Source organism: Lactuca sativa, chromosome 4 (genome assembly GCF_002870075.4).
Source record: "Lactuca sativa cultivar Salinas chromosome 4, Lsat_Salinas_v11, whole genome shotgun sequence".
Classification (NCBI taxonomy): Eukaryota; Viridiplantae; Streptophyta; class Magnoliopsida; order Asterales; family Asteraceae; genus Lactuca; species Lactuca sativa.
Genome location: NC_056626.2, coordinates 401726888 through 401747821, shown reverse-complemented (window position 1 = coordinate 401747821; position 20934 = coordinate 401726888). Strand labels below are relative to the sequence as shown.

Genomic DNA, 20934 nt, shown 5'->3' with positions numbered 1-20934 from the left:
TTTATGAGATGATTTGGGTTACTATGGTTTTATTCATATATTAAAAATGGAATTTTTGGACTGTATTTTTGAGAAGTTTCAATACATGATTGTAAATACAACTAACATGTATTTATACGAAGTTTAGAGGGGTAATATGGTCCTTTTAACCAATAAATAGTTATATAGCCGTTTGAATTATAGATTAAAAAATAAATTAATGACAACTTTAAAAAAAAAAAAAAAAAAAAAAAAAACCCGATCAGAATTTTCAAGATCAGGTAGACTAGATGGTTCCATAATATTTATGAAATCCTCCTAATCCAAAATTTTAGTTTACTATAAACCATTTTTGGATCAATGAATTGCAAAACCAGTTTTAATATGCACGTCTACTACAATACTACATCTCCGGCTTACTTATTAAAGGCCATTAAAATGGACCAATAATAAATAGATGAGCCCATGGGCTACTTGTATTATTTTTTCTAATTTATAAAAACAAGTTGTATAACATATTTCTGTAAAATTTGGCACTTTTTAAAAATTTGTTTTAGAAAATTTTAGGCAAGCATAGCGTCATACATCAAACCAATTAGTTGAGAACATCATCCTTTCATTGGGAAAGGAAACCTTATCCTTCTCCTTGGTGAATCTCTGCAAAAATGCTATCCTGTCTTTATTTTCTAATTCAAAGTTTTTATAACGTTTAATCATTTGTGGTATATTATTTCTATATATTCCCATGTTTTATTTTATTGTGATTTTGATGATTTTATACTATATATTGGTTGTGTCAATGTGTGATGTGATGATATGATGAATAATTTAAATATATTTGAGTAACTATTGTGACTTTCCTGATTTGCGAGGATATAAAGCTGAATAGAATGGACATGATAAAGGGTGTGACATGGTTGATGTGCCATTGCAAACACTGCACCTGGTCCATAGCATGCCATTTTTTTTGCCACCCACGACAAATACGACGTCACATGCCATATTTTCTTAGGTTTTTCTCTCTTCAACATCTTCTTCCTTCCATTCAATTTCTCTCTATGTTCACCCATATAGCTAAATTCAATGATCTTTTGGGTAATTTTTGTGGAACTGAAAGTTGTTTATCTTGTGGAATGTGTGGTAAAAATGATACAGCAATAATATGTCGGACAAAAAAGAGTGACAAAGATGACATTGTCTCCTCGGTCCTAAGGAAAAAAGGTTTGTTGTGGGGGATGTGCTAAGCGACTCTATTAAGAACTGCTTCACAACCTAAACTTCTGTCCATCATTGTTTGAATAGAATTCTAAAAACACAACACAAGAATTATTCAAAACAAAGTATGTAAAAGGGGGAATGTTGTGGATTCTAACAAGTCATAGTGGCATATAGTGTTGATGACATAAAACAATATACCAAATGAATGTTTATAATATTAAAATGATAAGAGGATATACATCTTTTGACCATAACATATTTTTTGTCTAACAAAGTTTTTTAGTCAAAAGTGATGATTTTGTCATGTATTCGTCTATTCCGTGACACATTGGTCCCAAAAAATTATTGCAAGTTTGATGGTCCATAGCCATATGTTGCATGATACATAATGTGAGTTTCACATGGAATGTTTGGCACTATAAAATACGTTAAGAAAATTATTCAAATTGTGTGCGCATAATATACGACATTTTATTTGTTTATGGCATAGACAAACTGGACAAAACGATAGATTGAGTAATAAATCAAATTAAAACAAATAATATTTTAATGTAACTTGCAAGTTGCAAGTTGCAAACAACATATATCATAAATCAATCTATTGTTAGATCCAAGAGTAAATTGCATAAATGGTTCCTATCCAACCCATCGAGTAGCAATTGAGATAACCGTGCGGGTTTTAGAGTCAACTCGACGAGTAGGAGCTGAGTGAGAAAACCCTAAGTTTCAGGGTTTGCACCATATTTAAAGGACCTTAAGTCCTTTACCTCGCCTCCCTCATCACCTTATCACCCTGAGAGAAACCCTAATCAAGCTATCATCCACTGTGAGAGAGAGTGAGGCTAAAAGTGTGTATTTTGGTGCATTCTTTGAAGGGGCTTGAGGAGTAAAAGGCTTGGAACAAGAAGGAGTCGTTGGATCCGGCATTTTCAGTGTTAGCGGCCATTAGGAGGTAAAAAGCCACTATCTTGATCACTTGAGTGCTAGATCTCTCCATTAGAGAGTTTTGGCCATTTTAATATTTCCTTGAGTCATTATTGATTTTGAGCATGTTTTAAAGATGAGACTTCAAATCTGGACAATACTAGGTCCCTTAAGCCTAAAGATTCAAGCTTTGGCCAACTTCCAGGCCTTAAACCCTTTGTTGAGCTTTGTGTTGGCAAACTTAGCCCTAGATGCCATGCATGGACGTAAAGCATGCATATTTACGTGGTATTTCATCCTTAGAAGGCTAGATCTAGAGTTTGGGGCCTTAGTCTCGCTTAAAAGTGTCTGAATGAGTGGTTGAGCCAAAGGAACTTGACGAGTTGGTTAGGGTTTTCCCTGATAGTCTGGACGCGTTACAAACTCGGCGAGTTGGTGAGACAACTCAGCGAGTTGAGTTGGATTTTCTTGATATTTCAGAGAAACAAAGGAACTTGACGAGTTGCATAGATGCACTCGACGAGTTGGGTCAACATGGACTGTTGACTTGAGGGTTGACATCCGTTAACTTTTAGGGTTTGGTCAAGTTATGGACTTAGAAGACCATGGAGGGGTAATGGTCTTTCACCCTTTCCGAGAGTTAGTAAAGGAATAGTTTAACATCCTTGGAGTTGTTATTATAAATTGTTAATTAGAAATGATTATGATATATGTAGGCGGAGTCTAGGCCTACCGTTGAGTACGGGACATACTTGCTTACTTACGAGGTGAGTCTTCTTACTATACTTAGCTGAGTGGTAATATGTGTGACCGAAGGGTCTTATTTGAGTTATTGACCGAAGAGTCTTATGTGCTTATACTGAGTTATGTGATGTCATTCATTTGGTCTTTGTGATTTATGTTGTATATTATTTTTTGCCCTATTGAGTTAGAACCAAAGGGTCCAAACCGAGTTGTGAGATCGCAGGGTCCTCAATGAGATACCGGACTAGAGGGTCCATACTAAGGCGTGAGACCGGAGGGTCTTCATTGAGACACATGACCGGAAGGTCCAAATCGAGACATAGCCATGAGAGGTTAATTATTTATGTGTGTGGTATTTTGTGGAACTCACTAAGCTTCGTGCTTACCGTGTTGAGTTAAATGTGTTTCAGGTACTTCTGTAGATTCCTGGAAGGAGGAGGCATGATTGTACACATCCGTCGACTTATGGAGACTTGAAGATTTTGGGATACTCTAATATTGTTTGATAATAACTTATAATTTTTGTGATGACTGGAATTTATGAGTAATATTTTAAGAATAAAAATGAAAAAAATATGTCTTGAAATTTGAGGTGTTACACCTAGTACGCTCAGCGTACGCTTCGTATGCCCAACATACTAACCCAAAGCCCAAATTACCACAATGCCACTAAGGGCCATTCATGCAATCTTTTCCAATTCCAATGGCTAAAAATACAGCTCTTTTCAAAAATAAGGTCGAGATTGAAATTACATTGACATCGGTATGTTACAAATAAAGGGTAGACTCCGAGAGAAAAGTTAGTGTTGACACAATCTTAGGTTGACATTTCGAAGGATTCACAGCTAGGAAATGCACAATCGAATGATCATTTATGGCTACACATTACTAAAAGATTTTTCTAAGAAATGGGTGTCTGTGATGAATACCGTAACAAACACTAACTAAATTCAAAGTTTCGAGAAATGTTGAAGAGTTTTTCTAAGATGAACGGGTTGTACAACAACCAAAAAACCTAAAGAAGAAGTGGTCAAGGTGGTGAAGAAATTATTCAAGAGGCGTTTCATTTGTATCATGAGGAAACCAGAAACGCATTCAAGTTTAATAACCATTGGAAAGTGTTATATTTTAGTCAAAATTAGAAAGACTTTGAAGCCAACGTTATACTTAGAGGAGAAGCAAGAAAAAGAACAAAAACGACATCAAATGGATAAATTTCTTTCAATGCTTATGTCGGGTTAAATTTGAATGATGATGACGAGCTCAAGTTAAAAGAAATTGGTTGGTCGATGGGTAAGGACAAAGAAAAAAGGAAAGGGAATGGGTCATTATCGGGTTTCAGCAACGAATTAGAGGAAATGAGAAAAATAACAGAGACAATTGATCGATACAACTTGAATGTCGTTGAACATTTGACATTTGAAAAATAAAAAAATTTCCAAAAAAAAATGCATGCTAGGGAAAAATGAATGGAATATATGCATTTTTTATGCAAGTATTGATCATCTTTCGAGTACGCCCTCCAGGTTGCTTTGAAGATAAGGGAGGAGATCACGAAAAAATATTTTCCCTATATTGTTTTATGTTTGGTTTTTTATTTAAATCTTGGTTGTTTTTTTTTTTTAATTTTGTAATTTTCTATTTTGAAGTAATAAAATATTTGGATTTTTATTTATTTTGTGTTAGTAACTATTTTCTATCTTATTTACATAATTTATTAACATTTAATTTTTAAAATTAAATTAATTTTATTGCGAATAAAGTGAAAGAAGTGAAATGTGACAATTTCCTAAGTTTTGAAGAGTAATGAAAAATGAGGTGACATTGAGAACTTGAGGTGGCATAAGAAAAGTGAAATGTGAAAGGTAAATACATCGTTGGGTCTTAACGACTCTTATAGGACTTAGGGTTGTTTGATGATTATTGACTGAGTTAGAACTTGTGACTGATTCTACATCTGATTAAAACCATGTTATTTGATTATTTCTCTGACTGTGTATAGTGAATGATGAAAAATGATCATATTACATTTATATTGTCTCTTGTGTTAGATAAAATAATTATAAAAATACAAAGTGTCATACACATCTTAAATTATACATACATCATTTAAAATCAAAATACAAATTTTCATAAAAATACAAATAAAGTGTTATCTAAATTATTAACACAAACACTTAAGGGTTGTTATATGTTTAAACAATTTAACCCATTGTATACGATGCTAGGTTTGCAACTCATCTAAACAACCAATTAGCGGTGATCACAACTCATACACAACTAATCAACAAAAATGAACCTCAATCAATAAGAATAAGAAGAAAGTTTAAATAAACAATGTAAAGGGCATATGAATTTAAACAAATCAAAGCATAACAAATATTGGCAAGAACTTGACAACACATAAACAACCAATCGGTAGAAAGAAAGCTTGAAGATCTTATTTTTATCAAGACTTTAAACAGTCAATTAGGTTCGCACATGAGGAAGGTGACATAGGAAAGCGTAGGTGGCCTCGACGGAGGAAAGAGGGAAAAGTTGTGGAGGCTACGTATATTTAATCAAGAGGTATTTTCGGACTAATCAAAGATTTTAAAAGGGAAAACAAACATGTTGATTAAATATTTGGGTACAGTTAGAAGCCAATCAAACATTGTTTACTACCTATGGGTAAATGTTACCTAAATATTATTTCTCCACTAAACCATTTTTATTGGACCACAAAAACATTGTTGTTTTTTTAATATATTTACAGTTTTGTAAAAAATAACCGTTCTTCACGAAATGTTTATATATTAATTTCTTATATATTTTTGTAAATATCTAACTAGTTTCTGATAAAATTACAACTACGATCCTCAATTCCATTTATTATTTCTAACCAAATTATATCAAAAGAAACCAACCATGGAAATGAATGGCAACAATTTTTGGTTTGCATGTAATGAGTTTTGATGGTGATGGTAATGGTTAAGTGTATGTCACTTTCCTAAAAATAATAAAAGATGATGAGTTTGCCTAAAAATGGAGAAAATAATGACTTTTGAGTCGCAATAAATAAGCTAAAAGTCAACATAAGAGCATTTCAAATATCAAAGTCATTAAAAGGTTTTTCAAACTATAACATCAGTTTTTATAGAACCGCAATACTCATTTTCCAAAGTTTATCTTTTAATAATTACAAGTTATATATTTTTCTACCTATATTATTTCATAAATTTCCCTCTTCAAAGTTTTACATACTTCAAGGCCACATTAATTCTCGACATATTTATATTAACAAATTTACGGAAAACATCACAATAAGTAAACTTATGATTCGTATAACTTCTTAAATACAATACACATTATTTATATATTATGTGATACATGGCATGCATAGTTTTATCATATAATGTAATTTCATTTTTTAATGGCATATGATTATATTAGGAAAAAAAAAAGAATTAAACAAATAAAGACATGATTGAGATTATCGTAGAGAAATCTCCAGTAAAATCATAATATCTTATCAAGTTTATAAAACAGTCTCAGATTAAATTTTATTTACAGAAAACACAAAGTATCGACTAAAACTTCGGAAAAATCATTTTTCCTGTTTCGCAGTTTTAATCGCTATTATTGTCTTTTTTCGTTAGTTTAGTCAAAATGCAACGTCCTGATTTTCAACTCAAAATTTTCATTTGTATTTATTCAAATATATCAGAGTATGGTTACATTATGCGGAAACATGTTGCGAATACGCATGTGTACAGCCGAACCTTGCCCTTTTTACAACAAATGAAGCTCTTTAAAAACATTTGTAAACAATCGGGTAAGCAAGAAGCTTAGTGAGTTTCCCAAAACATCATATACTACAACATATACAATGTATACATATAATGACCTTTAGCATAAAGCTGGTCCGCCATTGGCCTTCATCACGAAGCTGGTCCGCCTTTTTTCCTTCAACATAAAGCAGGTCCGCTACTTTGGCCTTTAGCATAATGCTAGTCCACCCGAGTATATTTGTGACACCCGAAATCAGAAAGGTCAAGAAAGGAAAGGAAAACCATAAATTAAAGAGGGTCGACTCGTTGGGTCCAGGGAGGAACTCGGCGAGTCGGAGCGGGATCCGGGTGTAAAGTAAGTGACCGACTCGGTGAGTCGGCAAGTAAACTCGGCGAGTCTGGTCTGGGTTGGGAAACCCTAATTTCGGGACTTGGTACCCTATTTAAGCATCTTATTCTCTTCCCTAGGGCTCATTTGCGGCCCCTATAGTCCAGAACCCTAAACCCTTCTAGTTAAGACTCGAATCAGTGAGTTGAGTGAAGACTCAGTGAGTTGGACAGGATAGAACTCGGAAATCAGTAGACTCGGCGAGTCATGGTCTGACTCGGCGAGTCGAGTCGCGAATGAAAGGGGTTTCTGAGCTTATGAACTCGACGAATCAGTAGGCTGACTCAGCGAGTAGGGTCAACCTGGAAGGTTGACTGTGACCAGGACATTGACTTTGACCAGAGTTGACTTAGTTGACTTTTGGAGGACTGTTAGACTAAGTGTCATATTGATATTGGTAGCTCGGAGAGCTAGAGGAGCAGCGGCTCAGAGGGTTGTCGGTTAGCAGCCAGAGGGTTATCAACAGAGCTCAGCAGTTCAAGTGAGTTTCCTTCCAGTAGGAACAGGTCTAAGGCCACAATGACGGCCCGTTTAGCTAGCAGTAGTTTCCGGACTTCGGTTCGATGCAATAGTTAGTATGTTTGATGCTTTCGTGGCTCAGACAAGATTTATGTGTTATGTGTTCCGGGCTACGGCCCGATGCAGTATGCAGTTTATGTGTTCATGCTAGTTGATATGTTATGTTATGCTATGTTCAGTTAGTTCCAGACTTCGGTCCGATGCAGGGGACAAGGTCCCAGTCAGTTTCCGGACTTCGGTCCGATGGAGGGGGCAAGGCCCCAGTTAGTCCGGACTTCGGTCCGATGCAGGGGACAAGGTCCCAGCCAGTTCCAAACTTCGGTCCGATGCAGGGGGCAAGGCCCCAGTTAGTCCGGACCTCGGTCCGATGCAGTGGGCAAGGCCCAGTATGTGCTTTATATGTTTGCATGGTATGTGGTAGTTCGGGGGGGGGGGGGGGGGCTCATTAAGCTTCGTGCTTACGGTTTTCAGTTTTTGGTTTCAGTTACTCAATTTTCAAAAGAGGAGCTCAGAGAGGTTGCAGTGCACACACCATAGTCAGTTAGCCTGGGAATGTTTTACTCTGATAATAAGATTATGTTTTAAATTGATACTCGGAAACTATGTTATGACTTATGATACGGTTTTTATAAATATGGTTTTAATAATGTTTTAAAAGAAATTTTTAGTCGTGATTTTTGGGTCGTTACAATATTTGCCTTTAGCCTGAGGCTGGGTCGCCCTCAACTTTCCACATAATATATCAACACGTATAAACAATACAACATGCAATAATCCAATACTACACACCTAACAAAACTAACATAATTGCATACTACAAGGCAACTATATCCTAACATACAAATGAAACATATTGGAGCACATAATATAGTGAGAAAACTCACATGGATATTTTACATAGACGATTGACAACTATCAGGGCGATTCTACTAGCGATCCAATCTAGATGGTAACGCGCCTAATGAGTATTAAACTATAATACTATAACTTATTAATTCCTATGGTCAACTTGATAATGAAAGTTAGATCTTTCACTAATCCCAATAAATGTCGAGTGTTCTATCAAATAAGGTCATCCAGGTCGGATAGTTAAGAGACAGGATCATTTCGGCATATAACATTTCTGAAATCCAACAACCAAGCCAACATAACCCTTATAGACACCTCTCCCGGATCAATCAACATTATAACTGAAGTTACTGATAAATCTTATTTATATATCCATAAAACGAATATGAATATAAATATAAGTTACACATAAAACGTAGCTTAACTTTAAGAGAGTTTCTAGCGAAAACCAAGAAGATCACAGACAAAAATTTGAAACCGAAAACTTTATCTCTCAATCGCTCCAAGGCCCCGCTAAAGTAGTCAGGAACTAGGGAGTACAGGTATTAGGGGTAGAAAGAGTTTCCAGAGGATTTTAGTGGAAATGGTATGAAGAATGAGCTGAAAATCGCACATATATAGGGGAATTTCGAGGGCGCGTAGCATGTATGGTCGGTGCGCGTCGCGCACTTGGTCGACTATGGTAACGTGGCTCCATGCAGAAGGTGATATGTGGCAGGTTCTAGGTGGTGTGTCAGAGGCCGCCGTACGCCTTGTCTGCGCGCGCACCTGCGTGTGCAATTTAGCAGATTTTCAAAAATTCATATTTTATTCATACGAGCTCCGTTTTCAATGTTCATTATATCCACGCAAAACTATCGACAATATCTACAACTTTCATTTAGACTCCGTCGGCTAATTCTCACTTTATTTTTAAAATTATATTTGGCTAGGCTTAAACTGTTAAAGTCTGTATAAAAATCATAACTCTCTCATATGATATCCGTTCTCGACTGTCTTTAATTCGACGAATAGGTATTGATGAGATCTTCAACTCTTCTTTATAGGTAATATCGGGTTAATTACCCGAGCTAGTAAAAAACTATAAATTAACATTAAATTAACTAACAATTGGGAATTAGGTTGGTAACAAACATAATCAAGTTTTTATGTTTTGTGATTATGACCATTCTATTTGGAATAAGTAATTTCGGACTCATATAAATATATAATGTGTGCTTTTTATTTGCACAAAAAAAATTTTAAAAAGTTCTCTCTATTCATGTCAAAAATAATTATTTTGAAATGTCTAATGTCATCGTTTTTCAATAAAATGTTACAATTTTTACTCTTTTTATCGTATCTATTACTCAATAGACTTGCTTTTTTTGTTAGATTTGAGTAAAAAAAAAAAAAAGATTTTCTCGAAATTCCAAAACTGTTTATTGGATTTCAGACTTGTTCTTGAAATTCTAAAATATATTTTTTTTCTACTGTTTGTAATTTTGAATTCTCTACAATGTATTTTTTCATTAAAAAAATTTAATATGAAATAAAGTTAGTCTGAGATGACCAATTGCAAACAAAATGATAATTTTTCCAAAACCTCGTAAACTTATTTATTTTGTTAACAAATGTACTAATGGTTAGTTTAGTTAACATCCCAATTATAAACACATTAGTATTATAACTAATAATTAAAGTGTATTCTTCATATCGGTAAAAAAAAAAAAAAAAGAAGATAAAATACTTTGCTATTTGTTACAAGCCATAATTTCTTAAAATGCACCTTTACTATTCATATGTTTTCGCGGGAAAATAAAAGGAGGGAATAGAAGTTGGTAAAACCACCAAGGCACCAAAGCCAATAAGCCATGATGAAAGTAAAAGATGGGTTTTGCAAAAGCAAAAGCAAGTTTTTGACCTTTTTGCCCTTAAATTATGCGATCAAAGGATTCCAACAAGTATGATGATCTCATTTAGTAAAAGACAAGCATCTTAAATCATTAACAAGAAAGCTGTTATCTTTTTTTTTAATTATATAAAAGTATTAATTATAATTCAGCTATGTATATTTCTTTTTATATAACAAAAACATAAAAGAGTAGTTTAATGTATGATAATCTAATTTACCAGTTTTCACAAACAGAATTATGCGTTCTAAATTTGATTTATTGATTACTACAACTTAAAATCAAAATAATCATAATGTAATGTTTGGACAAATAGTAAAAACATATTATGGTTAAATTTATGTCATATGGAACAAAACTGATTGTCAAAGTGTAAGGTAAGATAACTTATAAGAAATTTGATTGAGCATAAAATACATTCTTCTAAATATATAATAATAACAATGTAACTTTTTATCTTTAAAGTTTAAATAATCAGAATTTAACACTCATCAATATCAAAAGTAATTGTTGCAACTTATACAACAAACATATACCAAAACATTATCTTCTACATGTGTTGTTACAATAATATCAAATTCTCATCATCTAAAAATAAAATCACGAAGTATTCAAGTAATCATATCTCTTATTTGATTTAATCGATCTGACTCGGTCAACTTCAGACTTATTTGATACCATAATTAGAATCTTTTGATATTCCTCTTATTGGGTTTTGATGATAGGAGGCTGAGTGTCATTCAATGTCTCTCACGCAGACATTGATTCAATCAGATCTAACTCAATCAACAACTATTAAACAAGAACTTCGTTTTAAAAAATACATTGCAAAAAAAATCCCACTCAAAATACGTTTTCTTTTTACATCCAATTTGCAAATAATGCACCCAAATATGAAATACATATCAAGCATCATTATAAATCTTTGCATCATAATATAAGATATCATCACCAATTGTAGCAAGAACACATGACTAATTAACTACTAATCATTCAAGAAAAAGTAGACATAAAAAGATGAAAAACAACACATTTTTGTTTTTTTTTTTTTCATGTACCTTGAATTCTCCCAATTCGTGGTAATTCCATATCAACTGCAGACAAATTATGCATATGATGATTCTCTGAAGAAGTCGCAAATTTTCTTTTCTTAGACCATAACCAAATCTTTGAAACCGAAAAACTATCCGTTTTTGCTCCAATATTAATCTTTTTCCCCTCAATATCTTCATCCATTCTATGATCCGCGATTCGTTCTTCTACCCCTTTCACAAATTTCAAATTCGGGAGATCTTTTTGATGATGATTCAATGGAACCCTAAGATTCGTGTCCCTCACAACATACTCATAAGAACCCATTGAATAACATCTTCGAGCATCTAAATTACTACTACTAGTCTCACCTCCTGTTTCGCCTTCACTTTCAGTCAATTTTCTGAACTTTCCAAGTCTGACAGAAAAAACCCCCTTTTCAATCGGCGTTTGTTCGGGATCAATTGTTTTTGATGAAACCCTAATCTCATCTGCTTCCCGGGGATCATCGAAATCGAAAATTGGATTATCCATGGAGAATTCAGGATCGAAAAGAGTGTTTCTGCAAAGGGGACATGTCGAATTCGATAGAAGCCATGTATCTATACAACTGATATGAAAAGCATGGCTACACGTTGGGAGTAACCGCAATTTATCGTTTTCAGAAAACTCGCATAAACAAACAGCGCAATCGAAGGGCTCGTGAGCTCCGACTACTTCTTTGTACATAAAAACAGGAAGAGCGTCGATGAATGTTTGATCTAAACCGGAATCATGTAAATGGAAAAGCTGTTGGAGTTGTCGTTGAAGTGTGTCGGATGGAGACCCATCTGGGAATCGATTTGATTGATTTGAGTGCGATTGAGAGTTGTGTTTTGTTAAGAATCTAACGAGTAAGTGAAGCAAACCGGAGATGAAGAACAAAACGGCCAAAATCACGATAATGAATAGAACAGCTGGGCTGATTTTTGGAGAGGATGAAGGGGATGATGTTTTATGGAAAGTTACAGTAAATGGAGGTGAAAACGACGATGAAGATGAAGGTGGAGAAGGCATCGATTGTTGATATCCGATAAACCCATCTTCTTTATAGATTTGATATCTCATCGAAGAAAGTTTAACATTTGCCACCATTGAAGTGAAGAGATCTCTACAGTTTTTCTTCACGGAAAACAAAACCCCAAATCATATTTTTTACGATGAAAGATTCATACCCAGAAGCTAAAATCCAAAACGTCGAAAATTTTGGCTTCAGATTCAACAGTTTCAGAAGATAATTAGTAGTGGGTCATGCTGGATTAAGCTAAAAGACGATTTCACAACACGAACCACCGATCCTTGTTCAATAATAGCAGGTAGATAGTGACAAAATCAGATTAAATTTCCACTTTTTTTTTTTCGATTCTCACCTACCTTGAACCTTGAACAAGCCCACCTTCTTGTTCAGTGGCTGAAGATGAAACCCTAAAAAGAGGGCTTCAAGAGAAAGGAAGGAGGATTAATATATGCTGAAAATCAGAAAACCCTATTTGATGCTATAGAAGGAAACTAGGGAAAATGGAGTATAAATTTTAAAAAAAATAAAAAAAAATGAAATAATGATTGGGAAAGGGGAAGTGAAAGAGATGGGTGAGTGAATGAATGAATGAATTGCTGTTTGCTAGTTACCGAAGTGAGTATTCAAAGAAGAAATCAAGAGATTTTAAGTGGGAAGATGACACGCGATGTGGAGCGCGTGAGAGAATCGGTAGATGAAAAACTACAAAAAGTGGCTCATGATGTGGACTCTTTTGTCTAAAGTTTAACCCATGGATGGAGTCAAACGATGTACAGTTCTAACCATGAAGTTGTAGCATCAAATCAACAACAAAGTTATGAGTACAAAACTAGTGATACAATCATAAAATCCAAAATTTCCATTTAAAGATTTAATCATTTTGATTTTTAGTGTGGATTTAGATGATAATTTATAACATTAGAGATTTGGATTATTCAAAAATCTGAATAATTTATAACATTAGAGATTTGGATTATTCAAAAATATATTTCTATTTGTTAATAACTCATTTGTTTATTTAATAAGTTATAGTTGAGACTTGTGTAGGTCTTTTTTTTTTTTGTCATTTCTATCCTCACGGTTTAAATTAATAACTTATATATTTTTTCTTTAATATTAAATAAAACAACGACAAATTTTCATGAGTAGCATCTTTGGTTTCCAAAAAATAGCAATGTCATGATAACGTTGTAATGCATGTCTCCCTTTTTCAAATTAAACATGGTTAGTCCTTGTTAGTCCTTTTGGATGACTTTGTTAATATAAGGGTTAAATGCTTATGAAATGTCTATTTACCAACCCCTCCCTCTTTTATTTAATTTATTATTTATCATTTTATCATATTTCTATTCTAATCATTTTATTATATTATAATTTAGAACCTAACCAACTACCTTCACATGTAAACTCCTCTCTTTCCATCCCTCCCCTTCTCCACATCCGATGATTACCTCTCCTTTCTTGATTAATGCAAATCGTGTACCAGCAAATCTTGGGGATTTGGTTTCGTAACAATCATTGAGAGACTCTATTGATGAGATAAATGGTCATTGGTCAGTGTGCCTTAACACCGGATGATATGCCAAATGCTATAGAGTGGTAGTGGTGGGTGTCTCCATGAAGGAGTTGGTGGATATCATGGTGACCGATACAAAGGTGATTAGCATGAAGGTGGCGGTAGAAACATAGGTGATAGGTATGGTGGAAGTCATGATTGTAGGTACAGTGGCTCTGTGATGGTGCATCTGGGCACCATTGTCTAGCCTGACTTGACATCGTCGTCATTCCCCAACCCTTGCACATCATGTTTAAGTTGAATCGCGCTCCCTGCTATCTGCTATCTATTATATATGATTTGTGTTCCGAACATGAACATGTTTTGGGCTTAGGATAAGAGAATAGAAAAGTCTAGATATTTTTTTAAACATTAAACACATTGTTGAAAAATTAGTTATGTAAATGATCATCACTAAAATGAGATGAAAAGCCTTTAAAAATGACTAACATATATTATCAAGTTTTAAAAATGACTAACATATATTATCAAGTTTTATCAACTCAGTGAAAACCTTATATTTTTTTTCTGTCTTATTGCAAAATTAGAAGAAACAATCTACTTTATAAGTATATTGATTTAGACATCTATAAATGAATAAAGACAAATTGTTATATGTCAAAAGATCAAGTATGCCAAAATATGTAAATGTCTTTTTTTTTGTCATTTTAGATATATAAATTTCTTTTGCCAAACATTCTAAAAAAATTGTGTTTTTTCACCGTATAACTAATCCAAACATTTTATTTTTAAAACTCTTTTGCTACCATATACACTAATAAACACTTTACCAAAAAAAACGTTTTTTGTTTTCCAAACTCAATCTCAAACACCTATAAAAATTAAAAAAGGTTAGTCTTAGAACATGACACCACAAAGATCCAGCCTACTTGCAAAAATAGAAATCTACACAAACATCATGTTAATAGTAATACTAGATCTTGGTCACAACCACACATTCAAAGACCCAATTTGGCCAAACACAAACTGTTCAAACAATAATGAAATTGGACTTTGAGTGGCTATCAAATCATAAAGAAAATGATCCATTGAGGTTGCCAAAACAAGAGCCACAAATTATACAACAACATCAGCATACATGTGATAGATACCTTCACTCACAATACGAAATATAACCTACCACAAAAAAACAAATTTCACTATAATCATAATTTTCAACATCCAAGTAATTTTGTTGGTTCTCGAGTAAAAAAAAAATATGTGTTGACCATACTGGGTGCCCCACCAACCGGTCTCACAGCCAACATTGGGAAGTAAATCAGATAAATCACAATGTCCCTACTGTTCCACTGATTTTTGTTCATATTCGAGTACGGAGTTAACCGGAGCTCTTGATTTCAAAACCATTTCTTTATACTCTTCTTGGGGACTTGAAAGAGACACAATGGCCCCACCAGCACCAACCGAAGCTTCACCTTGGTGAACAACCACGGTCCGTATGACAATATTGAGATCAAAAGTTTGGTTATATGAAAAGAAGCCAATACACCCCGAGTATATGCCTCTCGAGCAACTTTCCAAAGAGTCTAGAAGTTCCATTGACCTTAATTTGGGTGCACCGGTCATCGAGCCACCAGGGAATGCGGCTCGAACGCAATCGATTGCAGTTAGGTTTGACCGTTTCTTGCCTTGCACCGTACTCACCATGGTGTGCACGGTCGCGTATGATTCCACGTCCATGAGCCGCGGGACGTGGACCGAACCTGGGTCGCATACGCGACCCAAGTCGTTTCTTAGCAAATCGACTATCATTAAATTTTCCGCTTGGTCTTTTTCACTGTTGAATGAATTTTGAATTAAAATTCATTCAGTTCGGGTGGACGGAATGGAATGGAATGACTCACATCCCATTCCATTCCTTAGACATAAAAGAAAAAAAGGAGTTGTGTTGTAGTTGTGATTTCATGTATGAAATCACAACTACAACACAGGTCAGGAATGGAATGGAATGATACACATTCCATTCCATTCCTCAAATATAAAAAGCAAAAGACCGACCTGTGTTGTAGTTGTGATTTAAGCATGTAATCTTCGTGAGGTGTGGACCCACGCGCTATAGTACCCTTGATAGGTTTAGCTTCAAGAACACCATCTCTATCTAACCTCAAGAATCTCTCAGGGGAAGAACAACAAATAGTTAAATCTTCCTTTGAAAAATTAAGCCATGCAGCATAAGGAGCAGGATTCTTCTCTCTAAGATGTAAGTAAATCCCTAAACGATTCGAATCTCCTAACTTCTTTCTCATTTGAGTTGTTAAACACAGCTCATAGCTTTCACCATCTTTTATAAACTCCTGACACTTTTCCACATCTTTTATATACTGTTCTTCACTTTTATCTGAAAGAAACGTACTTTCGGTTTTTTTGTTGTTATTAAGGTATTGGACTTTGGGAAGAGTGGTAGAAGATGGTTTTAAGGTTATAAGCTTTTGATAAACATCATTGACCCATGTTGTTTTTGTTTTTGTTTTTGTGGTTTGATCGTGTAAATTTAGAACGTAGATATCATCATTGGAATGATCTATTGCTATAAGATTGTCTACAAAGAAGAAACACGCATCTGGTGTTTTTGCCTTGTGTTGGTTATATGGTGCACCACATTCTACTTTAAGGCCATATCTGTAAATAAATAAATAAAAAGATTTTTATATTATTAAAAATTGAAATAAAGTATGAATTACAAAAAGTTATATACCCGAGATAGCCTACGTATCCACCGTAAAATTCAAATGGTAATCCTTGGAAATCTTTTTCATCATAATGAATAGATTGAAGTTCCTATTAAAAAAAAAAAAAGTTGACATGTCAGCAAAAATAAAAAAATATTATTAAGAACCGAATAAATGTTACCTTATTCATGAAATGGAAGCAACCTTCTTCCAAAAATGTTGTGGTGGATAATCCTTGAGCATTTTCAATTGTAATATTACCTCCACCTCCACTTGTAGATGTAATCTCACTGAAGAAGATAACAGGGTTAAATGCAAGAAATAAAAATGTATTTTATTTCTTCTATTTTTGAAAAATCAAAGTGATGTTTATTCAAACCTTGGGTCCAAATCCGATAATCTGAATGTTATCTGTTTCCAAAGAGAGCCACCTTTTCCACCCATAAACGAAAATCTTGCTCTTCTCTGTATAACATGCATATATTCAATGACGAGGATGATAAGGGCATTTATGTCTTTTGCACAGAGTAAAAATCAAAAATTGCAAGGAATTAATTTTATAGTTTATAAAGTAAGAGATAAGACCTTTTCTGTAGAGGAGCTATCAAGCCAAAAGGTATTTTCAGCCTTTTCATCTCCAAACAATTCAAGAAATATGTTTTTTGCACCACCGATTTGCGAACACAAATTCTCAATTTTCCTCCATTCTAACTTCAAAAACTTGACATCATTTCTCAAATTTGACGAATTTGCCCTCTCGTATATATCAAAAGGGTTTGTATCAAGAAAAGACAGATAACTTCTTCTGGGATTGTCTTTAAACTCCCAACTTCCATTTCCCACCTGCATGCACGCTAAGTAAAGTTTACTGCTCAAAAGCCATGAAGCAACTTAATTATTATGATAAAAAAAAATAATAATAATAATATTAAATAAATAAATAAATGGTTTATTATGTTATAGTAGTTTACCATTATACTTTAACTTCCTGTCATTAACAGAACAAGAGTCCTTCCATCCCCAAAAGTCTTCTGTAATTTCTCTGAAATTTTTAAATATCCGACTCCCATGACAGGTGGCAATGCTCTCGGGATGAAACTGCAAGGGGGAGATTTGAATTACCTCATAAATGCAAGGACTGGTTGTGAAAAATAAAGATAAAGATGAAGGTGGACCTGTAAACCATAATGAGGCCTTGTGGAGTGCATGATACCCATGAGAACTTTATTATCAGGTGTAGTTTCAACATAATTTGATTGGTCAAACTTTTGGTCAACCAGAGAAGATATTGTATCAGTTGAACAAGTCCATGCTAAAGGTATAAGTTCCTTTGGAAGTGACTTTGGATCTATCACTAGGGAATGATATCGAACAACCTATACATATAAAAACACATTGTTTCAACCTTATTATTTTAGTTATTGTTTCTATTTTAGTTTATTTAATATTAAACTCACCTTAAAACCAGAATTTTTCCCAGAAGGAATATCATGGAATAGTTTGCAGCCATTATGCTGTATTTCACTACACAAGACAAGTGGAGTTAATAATATGTATATGTATATGTATGTATGTATAGTATAATTATAGCCATGTTGTTAGAGTAGAGTTTTAATACCTTAAACGTCCATGAACAGGTTCAAAGGCATGCACAACATTAGCACCATGCACATAGCCTAAAGCCTATGGAAGCATTGAAGTTTTTAGTATTATTAAAAATAATTAAATATAAAATAAAAGTTACAAGAATGAAAAAGGTCATATAGGTCTGAATTAGATGTGAGATCCTCCTAAGTCCTAAAATGTGACAGATTAAAATTTCCTCAAATTTTAATTCCCTCATATGACAGATTCCATTTCTTCTAAAATCTTACACCAATTGAAATACACTTATGTTTTTCATTTTCCAAGCTCGGTTATTTCTAGTGAATGACAAAAATGTCAAGGTAAAAACTCATGAATTAATTCAAGTTTTTACTAAATGTGAATTATATTTAAGAATCAACATTCAACATAATGACATAAGCATATTTATTAACTGATAAATTACATGAAAGATTGATCATAAGACATGAAGAACAGTAAAACCAAGTTTGAAACAATACCTGGTGTCCAAGACAAACACCTAAGATTGGAATGTCTCCACACTCTAGCAGCAACTTAAAACAAATTCCTGTAATTCCCAAAAAGTCAAAGTCAATTGTTTCCAATTCTAGAAGGCTCTATTGTAATTCTAATGAATCTTACTTAACGTTGGTGGCAAATATTTTGGATTTAAATTCAGAAATCAGAAGCACAACACTTTTTCCTAATTCATAAATATGATGAAAGCACATAATTCCAACAATAAAATGTAAACCTTGAGGATAATTCATCTACTATTAGCTCTTTCAAGTACAACATGTTAAGGCATTCTACTTTAAAAAATCTTCCCATTTATAGCATTGTACTTCCAATTTTTTAATTACATCAGTAAAAAATAGGTTTTAATTTGAAAAGTAGATTGCTATTTCTTGCACTTACCTATATCAGCTGGGCATGCTGGTGATCCTGGACCTGGTGATATGACAATATTATCAAAAGCTCTCTCTTCATAAATGTAATAGCAAGCCTCCTCCCATGTCCATTCATCATTTCTCACCACAACAGGAGGCACTAAACAAAATATGAAAACTTATCACATGTAAAACTTTCACCCTTTTGTGAAATTTTTCAATGATTATAAAAAAAATTAAAAACAGATGAAGCTTACATCCATTAACAACAGATAACTCTTGGTATATATTGTATGTGTAGCTGTCATAGTTGTCAATCAGCAATGTCCTGATAAATTCCAACTTCTGTTTTGGCTTTGACAATGACTTTTCAATAAAACGTGTTCCTAATCCTTCCATTTGACTTGAAAGCACTACTTTTCTAGCATCATGACTAGACACTTGGATGCTGTCTCTTTTGGTGATGTCAGTAGCCTTGATTGAAGATATGAACTGTGGTTTATTGATGTTTATGCTTTGTGAACTTTCTGGATAATTGGATGTGATCTCTGAATAATTCGAGTGTGGATTGAAATTGAAGTTCATTTTGAACGTAATAAACAATATTTGGTTCCACACAGCCTCTCCCTCTGCTATAAACAATGTGTTTACAATGTAAATCAAGAAAGAAGTTAGAATTTGTGTGACTTGGGTGATGTTTACTTAGAATTCATTTGTATAGGAAGAAAATAAGTCTACATTTGGGCATTAATAAGTCAACAATTGAGCATTATTAAGACAACATTTGGGCATTGCAAAACTTATTCTTGATATGATATTAATATGACTATGAAGTTCTGGGGAATCATTCACTAGTTCAAAATAGTAGCTCATAAATATGAATAACATCTATCTTGTTGTGTAGTAAAAGAAAAATAAATTCGAATACATGATTAAAATCATCATTTTTAGCAAGATGGAAGCAACATGTGCATTAAGAAACAACTCTTAAGATATCTAGATTCTAAATAACAACGATCGAAAAAGCAAATCTTCATTGCTCTGATTTTAACTATTACACCATCCATCAAATCCGTTCTGTTTAACTCATCAAAGGCTAAACTAGAAAAATGAACACTCAAACCTTCAAACACCTAATGACCATTTGCTTATTTCCAATCATACCATACACAGAGAGACACAGACACCATGCATAGATGTAACGCAGAGATCTCGGAAATTTAGCAGATCTTAGAAAGATAAATCTTTAAATTCGGAAGCAAAAGAGAAATTGCATCAAACAAATACAAGTTTCAAAACGAAAAACAAAAATCAATGGCGGTTGGCGAACCTGAGACGAAAGATTTGGTGGAAAGCGAGAGAGAAGCCGACTCTGTTCCTGTGTGTGGTCGTTTTGATACAGGAACAGAAATCGCAGTAAAAACTAGCCGCCTCCACGTAGAAGATATCCAAAATCTAAGGAAGGAAATCGCTGGGTGTAGGTTCGAACGCTGATTGCTTGGGAGTTTCTAATTTCTTCGTTTTTTCTTTTTAAATTCTCGGTGGTATATCATTTATGGACTTCCTTTTCTAACTTTTTCAATACAAAAAAATAGAAAATTTATAAGATGGATTTAGATTATCTGAGTATTCATTATAATACTCCATTTAAGTTCCTTCCCATCCAATTAAATGAATTTAAATTGACTTTAGTTTCCAAAATATAAATTTGAATAGTTAAAATTAAATTTGAATCCAATCTAATACGACTAAATACAATTTGATTTGATGGATTTTTATAATTTGGTTTTTGAAAACCATAATAATTTTAAAACATGTATAA

General features: G+C 33.7%; 2 protein-coding genes and 1 long non-coding RNA gene across 4 annotated transcripts; 1 reads left to right on the top strand and 2 right to left on the bottom strand.

Moving 5' to 3' along the window:
• The first annotated feature begins 1801 nt into the window (after positions 1–1801).
• LOC111914056 (uncharacterized) lies at positions 1802–3451 on the top strand. The gene is made up of 4 exons (XR_002857686.2): positions 1802–2149; positions 2838–2888; positions 3054–3197; positions 3276–3451. It is a non-coding gene; the product is annotated as an uncharacterized LOC111914056 (long non-coding RNA).
• A 7669-nt stretch (positions 3452–11120) lies between these two features.
• Positions 11121–12978, bottom strand: LOC111914055 (RING-H2 finger protein ATL46). The gene has a single exon (XM_023909798.3). The coding sequence runs from the start codon at positions 12447–12449 to the stop codon at positions 11334–11336; it is 1116 nt and encodes a 371-aa protein (XP_023765566.1). The 5' UTR covers positions 12450–12978; the 3' UTR covers positions 11121–11333.
• A 1968-nt stretch (positions 12979–14946) lies between these two features.
• Positions 14947–20639, bottom strand: LOC111914054 (aminodeoxychorismate synthase, chloroplastic). Of its 2 annotated transcripts, none has more exons than XM_023909797.2 (14): positions 20443–20639; positions 19370–19744; positions 19141–19272; positions 18723–18790; positions 18236–18300; positions 18075–18141; positions 17793–17993; positions 17589–17715; positions 17203–17471; positions 16997–17082; positions 16799–16907; positions 16644–16726; positions 15947–16567; positions 14947–15725 (listed from the first exon to the last, which is right to left on the bottom strand). In XM_023909797.2, the coding sequence occupies exons 2-14, from the start codon at positions 19695–19697 to the stop codon at positions 15227–15229; spliced, it is 2655 nt and encodes an 884-aa protein (XP_023765565.1). In that variant the 5' UTR covers positions 19698–19744; positions 20443–20639; the 3' UTR covers positions 14947–15226. The 2 variants fall into 2 exon arrangements, with proteins under 2 accessions (XP_023765565.1, XP_023765563.1); XM_023909795.2 differs by having other exon boundaries at positions 19370–19741.
• Positions 20640–20934: the final 295 nt, after the last annotated feature.